General features: G+C 42.1%; 1 protein-coding gene across 3 annotated transcripts in view; it reads right to left on the bottom strand.

Moving 5' to 3' along the window:
- LOC311070650 (uncharacterized protein) overlaps positions 1-12,467 on the bottom strand; it is a 101,691-nt gene that overhangs the window by 81,186 nt on the left and 8,038 nt on the right. For all 3 annotated transcript variants that reach the window (XM_084094652.1, XM_084094653.1, XM_084094654.1), the window contains exon 3: positions 11,128-11,466. In XM_084094652.1, coding sequence (XP_083950778.1) covers positions 11,128-11,466 — 339 coding nt within the window. The remainder of the gene's footprint in view (positions 1-11,127; positions 11,467-12,467) is intronic.

Raw genomic sequence — 12,467 nt, 5'->3', positions numbered from 1 at the left:
TCTCAAATAACATCCCATTAAATCTTAAAAATGCTGAAGCATTCACTTAAAGAGGAAATCACATTTCTAAGGAGTGTGAGAGACTTTAACTCTACAACTGTTAGCGCGTAATGCTTCAAGAAGAGCCCAAACGATGAGCTGCCCTCGCAGTAAACCATAGACAAGCCTCTTATCCTTTAATTAGACCCCTCACACACACACACACTTGTATATGTGGTTTACGGGAAGTGGGAAGGAAGTGTCCTTGAAAACCATGTTTACGTTGTAATACCCATGTCATTATACACATTTGTGTTCTCATTAAACTATAAAGAACACACACTCGCACACTCACACACACAGCAAAAGAGTAAATCAATCATTCAATCTCACTAGAATGATTCATAGCAGCTTCAAAAACTAGTGCGCTGCCTATTTTATCATAATGCCTTATAATAGATTTCAGAAAAAGTTGTATTTTATGGTAATAACACACCAGCTTGGAGCATTCACAGTAGATTTCAACATTTGTGCGGGTACAGATGTGTTTACTGGCATTTTACAACGGTTTTAAATGTGAATCATCTCATTAGAACTGAATTATGAATCTCATTAGAAATGAATTATGAATAAATAATGTACTTTAACTTTGGTTGCTGTATCATATGAAAAGACAAAATGTTATAAACCACTAAGAAAGCATTTCTAAAGCATTCATAGAACATGTTAAGTCCTAAGTCTTTAAGTAAAAGTACACAGAGGTGAATTTCATCACACAGTCTATCAAAAATGAGAGCTTGAGTAGAAACGTCGCATCCCTTCTGAACACTTGGCAACGTAAATTGTTTATCAGACACTAATGCAGGCGTTTAATCCAATTTGCATTCATATTAGTTACCGGGTATCTCCATCCAAGGGGAATTACTTCTTTAGTGGCCCTCTGAGAGTCCAGAATAACTCCATGCATAATATTGGTATCTTTATATTTCTCATTTGAGAAGCCAATTGCTTTCAAATACACTCTGCTCTCACAAGTGATTGGTGAAGTAATTTGAAGAGGTTTCAGTTGAACAAACACACACACACACACACACACACACACCAGAAGGTTATGCAGCTTGTCATAGACTAGCAGTCACCAAATTAATCAACCGACTGCACTGCATCTTTGTGCCTGTTGGATCTGCCTGGGTCTGGATGTTAAAGGGATCCTTCACTTTAAAATGAAAATTAAGTCATCATTTACTTATTTCTTTTTCAGACCGCGAAAGGAGGAAAAAAAACAAAACATGTCCAACTCACACTCATGCATATAACGGCAGTGAATAGCAACCAGCATCAAGCTTTAAAATAGATGCAAAAGTATCACAGAATGATCCGATGCGACGCGTGTCGTATATTGCAAGTGTTCTGAAGACAGAAAACCAGTGGCCAAGGTCAGGATTTTTGTAAAATAATACATTCAATTTCAGTTTGTTTTTCACTAAACCCTATCGTATAACCCCAGGACGCTTTGGGTTTATGACACGTGTCACGGGATCATTCTCTGATACTTCTGTGTCTTTTTTAAAGCTTGATGCTGGTCGCTATTCATATCCATTATATGAACGAACGCAAGCGGTCTGAAAAAGAAAGAAGGGATAAGGCATTAGAACAACACTAGTGTGAGTAAATGATTCATTAATTATCGTTTTAGGGTGAACTTTCCCTTTGTGAGAGATTAAACTGTTCTCTGTGTGTTTCCTGAGTAGGCTATGTGTTTGACTCCTGATTAAATGTTTCTTGGTATTATTATATTATTATATTGTGTACCGTGTGTCAAGGAAGCTCAGGTAAGGAGGACAGGGGATAGAATAAAGAACTGTAAAAATAATAAAATAATAATAAATATTGTGAGGGGTAATAATTAAATTTATTTTAATAAAATGTACAATTACATAATATGTATTAAAATGACAGAACGTATGTGCCTAGTTGACTTACCAATTACAATTAAAATCAAGAAACATTTACTTAAGAAGCAAAATGACTTGTTTATTTTCAGAAGAAAAAAAAATATATATATACAAACAAAACAAGAAAGTAATATGTCAATGGAGTGAGTAAAATGAACTTGATTCAAAGGGAAAACAAGATTATTTTTCTGACCCCTTTGGCATACATCTCTTTTTCAGCATAAAATCACTCAATGTATCAAAGTCATTTTGTTTCTCAACTATATATAGCTTGATTTAAGACTGTTTAGATATTTGTACTGACAACAATACTGAGTAAGAAAGTCATTTTTTGCAGTGCTCTAATGAATGCTCTTCGACTCTCAGATTGCTTTTTTGGAACAGATTTTCTAACAAAGGCAGATTTTTCCCACATATCTCTTTACCTGAATGGCTTCTGAATGAAGCTTTTAAACAATAGAACGGAGGTGACTTCACCCAGACAATAGTGTGACTGGGGTATAAAATACAATGTTTACAGACGAAATCCATACTTTCAAGACACTGAGAAATGTGGGGTTGCCAGAGGTATGCAGAAAAATGAGCTGAAGACAATGAGACGCTTTTGACAGTAAACTGTAGGTTGCATACAAAGAGACAGGGGTCAAGTTGAAATTGTCCATCACCCAGACAAGCAGAACTCATTTGGATGCAAACGAGTGCCTACAATATTCAAATATTCAATATATATTCAGAGCTTGGGAAAGCGCTGGACTGACGGACCCTCCCCCTACAGATCCGCTTCATACCCGTGTTTAGCCCACCGAGTTCAAAGGTACAGTGCAGATGTGTGCGATTTCTGTTTACTATGGTATCGTTAACTTAAAAAAATGAGCAATGTCAAACTCAGAAAAACACACAGACCTACGGCAAGCTGTGAAAGGATGAAATTGTTCCAAATATTAGTGAGCTGGAAACTATTTTACGGTATTTTTATCTCTATGACAGGGCGATTATTTCGCAGGTTTGCATTTTTACACAGAGCAGGCAATGACTCGCAGACGAGCAAGTTTCTCAGTGAAACCGCACCTGTCACAAACACGTCAAGGCATCGTAACATTGTTTTCCTCTTATTATTCCACATACGTGTTCCCATATGGAGTTCTGGAAGAAAAGGGTTCAGACCATACACGTTTCACTTAAATGACAGATGTTTTCTATGTCTTTGATTTGAATCACTATAAAGGACACTTATATCAAAAAGGTTCAATCATTTTGTACAATTCGACATTTTTTACCCAACTGGTGAATGAGTTAATGAGGAACATTAATGTTGCCACTTGCAAGTTTGTCGATTAATTTGTGAGATCGCCCTTATGAGCAAAGTATTTATGTGATGCTGCCTTTGAATGTGGCCATAATGAGGTACAGTATAAAGGCGGAGCGTAGAGGTAATGCCTATAAATGCTGTCTAGGTGTGCAGCCAACATACAGTGTCAGTGATTAAGGTTGTAAACAGTCATCGAACCCTTGACAATCAGGGTTTGAAATTAACTGTTTCACTCACCGGCCAATTTGGCTACTACGTTTTTAAGTTACCGGCCATTCAGAACTTTTACTAGCCAAAAAAAAAGAAAGAAAAAAAATTAACCAGATTAACTGTCACAGCTTTTATATATATATATTATAAAATTTGGATTTCATACATTCATTTCTTATTCAAACTAAATCCTGTCATCCAGCATCTCCTTTCTTACTCTTTCATCCTCAATAATGTGTTTTAGGTGGACAGATCAATAAATACAGAACAATGAACATGAAAAAATTTAGGATTTTTGGAAAATAACAATGTCTTTTCTGTTAATCAAATGCTTTTTAATCTTGGCTTGCAAATGAACAAGCGTGCCGTTATTTGTTGCGTAGTGACGTGTGTGTTCAAGTAAGCCAGATATTTGTATTTAATATATCATGATGATTGCGCTAAATCAGCGCAGATTTGGCTTATATGAACTTCCCCAGCAAAGTGAGTAAATATAAGTAACTAGCCAAATTGGCGAGTGATTTGACAGCGTTACCCGCCAGAGTTGATTTTTACCCGCATTTGGCAGGTTGGCGGGGGTTAATTTCAAACCCTGTTGACAATCACCCACAGGAATGCCACAAAAATCCAAACCTACACGCCAAATCCATCCGCATCACCACAGAGCCACTTGAGCGTCACCCATAAGTCACTGCACATCAGACACTTTCTGTTTCCTAAACGCATCAGAGCCACCTGATGCCAGCCATCATTTTCAGCCCAGGATCAATTGAAATCCTGTGTCATTGGAAACTCTGTACGGATGAGCTAATGAAATAAACACAATTGGATAGCAGAGAGTGTGGGTCAGGCCAGAGTAAGTGCCTATTTACCTGAATGAGAGGCTGGTATAATGTATTGGAGTGGATATCACATTAACCTGCCAAAGCCTTTTTAAATGGGGTCCAGGGCTTAAACTGATTTATCTATTGGCTCCCCCAGGGGCACTTTAGAGTGTGCAGCCCATCCAGCTCACCCTTCAAAGTAGATATCATTACTGCTCCGTCAGGCCAGCGCACTCACACTAACAGGTGTGTGTGTGTGTGTGTGTGTGTGTGAGCCAATGCACATGTGCGTTTGTGCTGTAAAAAAAAACAAAAAAAAACAAACAAAAGGGCACATTATGTTATATTAGGTAACTACAGATGTATTTCTGAAAATTGAACAGTGGGATTTTATCCATTGGGGAATTGATTGGATTGTCAAACTGGACTATACTTAGCAGAACGAGTCAAGCGTTTGGAGGGGAGGGGTCGAAAAGTATGAGGGATTCATAACATCAGTGAAAATTAAAGGGATTCTGTCATGTTCACCTAACCCTCATGCCCTTTCAAAAACGTGCTGTCTCACTTTATATTAGGTGTCTTTAACTACTATGTGCTTTCATAATAATAATAATAATAAAAATAATTGTTAGGTGCTTATTGTGTTGATGTTGAATTACTGCTATTGAGGTGGAACCGGTATAGGTAGGTTTAAGAGAGGAAAGGTAAAGGAAGGCTCAACAGTGTAATTATAGATGTAATTACATGAAATTAATCACAGCTGTAAATACATGCAGGTATTATTTTTTTAAAATATAAGCTCAGTGTAAAAACCTGTATGTACACAGTAAGTGCATTGTATAAAATGACCAATTTAAATGTTACATAGTGGACTAGTACATATATTAGTTAAAGACGCTTTAGTGGGACTGACATTCTTTCTCCTGTGGAACATGAAAGGAGATATCCTGAGCAGAGGGTTTTAGATACAGTGGAAGTCAATGGGGTTGAATGTTGTTTAGTTTACCAACGTTCTTCATATATCTTGTCTTGTATTCCACCAGAAAAAGAAATGCACACTGTCAGGGGTTTGTGGCAGTGCAATCCAGACACTAGGAACAATAATAAACACTAGGAACGCAGAAGAACTGCACACTTACAACTTAATGTTATCGCAAGGTAAAGAACTAAGGGTTTAAATACATATGGAGAGTAATCAATGGAAAACAAAACAGGTGTGGAAATAATTAACTACCAAAACAAGGATCAAGAACACCGGCAAGTGAGCACAGGGAGAACCGATCTAAAACACAGTGAAACTAAACAGAACTGTTACACATAGGTTTGGAAATACATGAGAGGCGGTGGAAATTTCTTAAGATGTTTGGATTTTGAGACAAACATTTGGAAGAATATGGACAATAATGTTTAAAGGGGTCATATAATGCCATTTTTGTACAAGCTAATATGATTCTTTAGGGTCTAAATTAAAAGTTTGTAATATACTTTAATTAAAAATTCTCAGTAGTATTGTAAGAAAACACTCATTTTACCTGGTCAAAAACAGCTCTGTTTTCAGCACGCTGTTTAAGTGCGTGTGTCTTTAAATGATAATGAGCTTTGCTCACCCCGCCCCTCTGTTCTGTGCGTACACTGTTTGTAACACAATAACACAATAACCATAACGCGTTGTTGCGTTAACAGGCAGAACAGGATGATGGGAAATGTAGTGCATGAGAGAATGACACTGTGCGGGACAAGGACCTCTAGTGGACACCCGGGGAAACACAAACCAGACACTGTGACATAACCCCCCCTCTGCGGAGCGGCTACCAGACACTCCAAGACCCACAAAAAACAACCAAAACAAGAGTCCAGGAGGGAGGTGGAACGGTGGAGGATCAGGGGGAGGGATGGTGGGATGGTGGTGTCCATGAAAGGGAACCGGAACATCGGGCGGCCAGGGCGAAGCAGACGATCTATCGGGCGGCCAGGGTGGAGACTTTCCTTCAGACGGCCAGGGCGGAGCAGACAGTCCATCGGGCGGCCAGGGTGGAGACCTTTCCTCAGGCGGCCAGGGCGGAGCAAACAGCCAATCGGGCGACCAGGGCAGAGATGACCCTTCAGCCGGCCAGGGCGGAGACTTTCCCTCAGGCGGCCAGGGCGGAGCAGAAAGTCCATCGGGCGGCCAGGGCGGAGACAACCCTTCAGGCGGCCATGGCGAAGACGAACCTTCGGGCGGCCAGGGCGGAGCAGACAGACAATCAGGCGGTCAGGGTGGAGACTTTCCCTCAGGTGGCCAGGGCGGAGCAGACAGTCCATCGGGCGGCCAGGGCGGAGACGACCGCTCAGTCGGCCAGGGCGGAGCAGACAGTCCATCGGGTGGCCAGGGCGGAGACGACCCTTCAGGCGGCCAGGGCGGAGCAGACAGTCCATCGGGCGGCCAGGGCGGAGACGACCCTTCAGATGGCCAGGGCGGAGCAGACAGTCCATCGGGCGGCCAGGGGACAGGAACAGGCACCCGCTCAGGAACAGACACCGGCTCAGGAACAGACACCGGCACCGGCTCAGGAAACAGACACCGGCTCAGGAACAGACACCGACACCGGCTCAGGAACAGACACAGACACCGGCTCAGGAACAGACACTGGCTCAGGAACAGACACTGGCTCAGGAACAGACACTGGCTCAGGAACAGACACTGGCTCAGGAACAGGAACAGACACCGGCCCAGGAACAGACACCGGCTCAGGAACTGACACCGGCTCAGGAACAGACACCGGCTCAGGCTCAGGAACAGACACCGGCTCAGGCTCAGGAACAGACACCGGCTCGGCGGCGGCCATTTTGTCAGGAGACACAGGCTCGGCGGCAGCCATCTTGTCTGGAAACACCGGCTCGGCGGTGGCCATCTTGTCCGGAGACACAGGCTCAGCAGTGGCCATCTTGTCCGGAGACACTGGCTCGGCAGACGTGACCTGAACAGTCTCTGGATCGGCAGACGTGACAAGAACAGTCTCTAGATCGACAGACGTGACCTGAACAGTCTCTGGATCGGCAGACGGGACCTGAACGGTCTCTGGATCGGCAGATGGGACCTGAACGGTCTCTGGATCAGCAGACGTGACTAGAACAGTCTCTGGATCGACAGACGTGACCTGAACAGTCTCTGGATCGGCAGACGGGACCTGAACGGTCTCTGGATCGGCAGACGGGACCTGAACGGTCTGAACAGTCTCTGGATTGGCAGACAGGACCTGAACAGTCTCAGGATCGGCAGACCTGCTGTGTCTCCTCCAAGCATGCAGTACTGCTACTGCATAAAAGAGGAAGACAGCCCTCTTTGCCGTTGCAGGACTGATGGTGGGTAGCTCCGGGGCGATCTCTGGGATGACAGCGGGCTGCACGGGGACAACCTCTGGGACAACAGCAGGCTGCACGGGTACGATCTCTGGGACGATCTCCGGGACGACAGCGGGCTGCACGAGGACGACCTCTGGGACGACAGCGGGCAGCACGGGGACAACCTCCGGTGCCACAGCGGCTTGCACAGGGACGACCTCCGGGATGACAGCAGCCTGCTCGGGCACGGCCTCCAGGACGGCAGCGGGCTGCTCGGGCACGGCCTCCGGGTCTTTGGGGAGGCCGGAGGTCTTCCTCCTCCTCCGCCGTTTCTGATGGCGATGTGCAGGCTCTGGGCTGGACGGGACCAGCGGCGAAGTGAACTCTGGGCTGTTGACCGCCATGGCCTCCTCAGTCTGGCGGGCCCATAATGCCAGACATTGAAAAATGTTCATGCGGGGAGGGACCTCTTCCACTGGAGAATTCCCCCTCTGCTGCCTCCTCTCTGTCCTCGTGGTTGGGGAAGAGCCACGAAAATCCATACCGCTGGATCTATGTTGTGACGGAGTCGTTCTGTCACGGAACACACACGGGAAACGGTAAGATCCATTAGCAGTATATTTATTGTTAGGGCAATCCAATTCGTAGTCATCCATGCAGGGGTCAAAATCCATAATAGCAGTCCAATAACAAATAAACAAGAAACGAACAAAACAAGAACAGGCTAGGAAACACAGACCAGAAGTGTAGTGACGAATAACAACGACTCCGTGACATGGACTGAAACAGACAGGGTATATATACACAGATACTAACAAGGTGACCGGGAAACAGCTGTGTGCAATGATCAATGATTAGGCAGAACAGGATGATGGGAAATGTAGTGCATGAGAGAATGACACTGTGCGGGACAAGGACCTCTAGTGGACACCTGGGGAAACACAAACCAGACACTGTGACACACGAACACAAATAGTTGGTACCAATCCTTTTTTCAGGAGGAGCTTCTTAGCAAAACCAGTTTTATACTGATCCTCGTTTGTAAAGCAGTCTGGTGAAATGATTCGCGCAAACATGACAGCATGGACGTTGATCGTGGGGAATCCCGAGGGAATCCCCGCGTCAGTGCTTTGGGAATATTCCATCAAAACATCAAAATGACTGCTGTGTTCCTTATTACACCCAAGAACAGAACGCCACAATCGCTTAGACGACGCCATTCTTCTCCAGCATATCAATGCACTATGATGACAGACAGCTCGCTCACGAGCGAGGGCGGGTCTGTGTTGAAACGCTGCTGTCAATCACAATAGTGGGAGGGGCGTCGATTTTGTGACGTCACAAAATCGAACGGCTTGATTTCAGAGAGGGTCAAACATATAAGGAGATTTAAAAAAAAAACACTGGATGGATTTTTATCATTTTATGATGGTTGTGTACAGGCACTGCCAACACACATTTCAGTACAATCAACTTGTAAAAGTGCATGTACCATTATATGACCCCTTTAAAATAAGATCTTGAGTGTGCATTAAAATCAGATTCAGTTTATTTTACAAAAAAAGAAAGAAATCTAAACACTTTTTTTAATACTTATTTCCATTGGGCTACTAAAATAGCATTAGATATTAAAGAAGAAAAATAATTAAGCAGAATTTGATTTAATTTTGACTTTTAGCTCCCTGATCAATGAAGGACGGGGAGCAGAGCTAAAGTGTTTCAGAAGCCTGATATAAATATTATTTTTGGTTTGGTCTTGTTAGTGGCGAAGAAATAACCTTTATTTTTATTTTATTTTCTTGTTCTCTTAAAATGTTCAAAGCTTGTAAGTACAGCTTTCCATGAACTTCCAGTTGTCTGAGTGAAATCTTGGTACAACCACAGCTGTAAAACCAGCACCCATCTAAGAAGTAAATTAATAATTTGCATGCATAAAATGAAAGAAATGTAGACCTTATCATGAGAACTGTTTCATTTGTGAGATAAAAAGCACTGCATGATCAGAGATAACATTTACACAAAGAACAAACACTGTATGTGAGAGCGAGACTCGGCTGTACACAGCAGAACAAAGAGACTGGGGAGAAAAACACAGAAGATTCACACTAAATATAAATACCAATCGCAGAAATAAACACAATATAAAGTAATCTATTAAGTACAGTCAGGTGTCATTTGTTCAATTTGTTGTTAATGGACATTTTTGGTGTGGTTATAAGCATAATGTTTGTGATGACCTATTTTCTCTTCATAATTGCAAATTGAGGTCTCAGTGATTTTAATAAGGTTTTATTTATTCATTTATTCATTACAACGTGTGCATTGTGTTCTAAAACTTATGATATAGCATTTTTGTGTGAGAAATAGGCTAAAATTGAAGTTGTTTTCCCAGAAAATCTTGATCTTGCTAGACAGTTGTGGTCCCTATTCAGTTCATTGTATTAAAAAAGCAGTTTGAACATTCTTCTACACATTTACGTGTGTGTTGCACAGAGGAAACATGGAAAGTCAGTAACACTTTATTTTACAGTGACCTTGTTACAAGTTACATGTAGTTACCACAGTAATAACTTAAATTATGCAAACTAAAGCAAACCCGAACCCTATAATAAGTACATGCTGTTAATTAATATTACTCAGTACTTAAATGGTTAATTGCACTGTGACAAGAGCCCTGGGTTACACTTTATTTCAAGATGTCATTGTTACAGTGTAATTATATATTTAAGTACTGAGTAATAATAATTAACAACATGTACTTACTATAGGGTTAGGGTAGGGTTAGGTTTTGGTTTAGGGTTAATTGCATGTAATTATGCATAATTTACTCTTATTACTACGGTAAGTACATGTAACATATGTAACAAGGACACTGTAAAATAAAGTGTTACCGATCCCTATTTACACCTGGTATTAAGACGCCTTTTGGTCGATCGGATAACAAGTGGACGATGTTACAAATGCATAAACGGGGTCTAAAACGTTTTGAGCTTGTCCACTTTGGACCACTGTCAGAGGTGACCTACTGACCTAACGCGTGAACATTATGGGAAGCACTCAAGTCAGACGGGATTTAAACTGTGTCGGCTGGAGACCCACGTTTAGTTTAAAGATGAAAAATGTACCAATCACAATGTTCTCTCATCATTCATGATTTCTAACACACACTCACAGCGTTCAGCTGGTCTTGTCAGAGCAGAAACTAAAGCCGATGCTCTCTGTATGTTTCCTGACGTCTCTGGTCGCGTTCATATGTAAATTGTGTGAGCTTATTTTGTCCATTAGATCGAAAGTTCTGAAAAACCATACATTTACCCGTCCATACACCCTCCCCTCGTAGAAATCAGGACAGAAGTGGTTGAAAGTGGACAAAAGAGACAGATTAAAATACAGGTGTCAACGGGAATGAGTCTCCCTCGTCTACTTGTGATCCGATCAACCAAAACACATCTTGATACCAGGTGTAAACAGGGCCAAGGACACAAGATGAGGTGTTCAAGATGTGTAGGACGTTCTGGTCTCCACTCACCTCATCTGGTTGGGTCACCACCACAGCTGGCGTTCCTTCCTCTAGATCATATCTTCTCTGTGTCATGAGATTCTCATGATCTTGCTTTAGTCCTTCCTGATCAAACCCCTCGTTCTTCAGGATCTGTTCAGCTTCTTGTTCAGTAGGATCGTGCCCGTGACTGTGGCTTTGACTGGCAGCGGACTCATCCGTGAAGGCCAGAGCTGGTGCTGGAACGGGGGTCTCGAGGTCTGGCTCTAGTCCGTCTCGGGTGACATGCTTTAACTCACAAATGTGCTGCTCTGATCCTAAAGTGTGCGAAGATGAAGGAATGAACTCATGCGTCGAAAACTCAGACTCCTAAAAATACAGAAAAGAACACGTACATTTTTAGATCTGTCAGTTCTTCCAAAAAGTTAATCAAATTATTGACATAATATGCCATTTAATTAAATGTCAATATGAAGTTTAATTCCATGTTACAAATCACTGGCCTACAGTTCAAGTAAGGGCTGCTCACAAACTGGAGAAAATGTTTGATCAGATGACCTGAAAAATGTGCCTATTAATTACTAACCAACTAATTATAACCAACCAACCGCTACAATTACGATCCTCTGTTGACCTTTATTGGTTTTTTTAATACATGTTTTGCCATTTTATTGGATAGGTCGGTTTTGGATTGGTTATTTTTAATGTGTCCACTTAACAAATAGGGCCCTGCCTTAAAACAGTTAATTGCACATTCCAAGGTACAATGTCTTCCATGACTTTTTGAAAGCAATAAAGCCACAATTATAATATTCAATATTATATATAGTGTGTTCACACTTTTATTTCGGTTATCTTGGTTATTTTGGTCCGGACCAAGAGAAAAAGAAGAAGATTTTGACATTTAGTCCTTTTTCACTTAACATTCACACTGACATTTTTAACACCAAACAAAAGATACCAAAAAGTATTTTATGACGTGTAATTTGCAATGGAACTTACCGAACATCCAAAACAATGCTGTGTGCTGGGATAAATGAGCTTGTTGTATGTGCGAAGCTACATATGATGGTGACCAGTTTAGAAAATTCCTCGGTTACACAGATCTGCTGCGAGGAGACGCGGTTCTGACGCCTGGACTGAACTGTGATGGGCAACATCGAGACTACGATGAGAAAAAACAGGTTTGCTCGAGCATTCTGTCCTTTTTAGGGTCGCATCTTGTGACATCATGTCCTGTCCCGTTCGTTTACGTGTGTTTGGTCCGTGTAAGTTCATATTTCAGTCTAACCGCAGCAGAGTTCGTTTGGAAGGGGACAGTCAGAGACCCCTGAAAATGTGCATCTGTGGATGTGTTCACACATACAAAT

The sequence above is a fragment of the Abramis brama genome (genome assembly GCF_963993115.1).
Source record: "Abramis brama genome assembly, chromosome: 20".
Taxonomy (NCBI): domain Eukaryota; kingdom Metazoa; phylum Chordata; class Actinopteri; order Cypriniformes; family Leuciscidae; genus Abramis; species Abramis brama.
The sequence above is the reverse complement of the archived record's forward strand: the minus strand, read 5'-3'. Positions and strand labels throughout refer to the sequence as shown.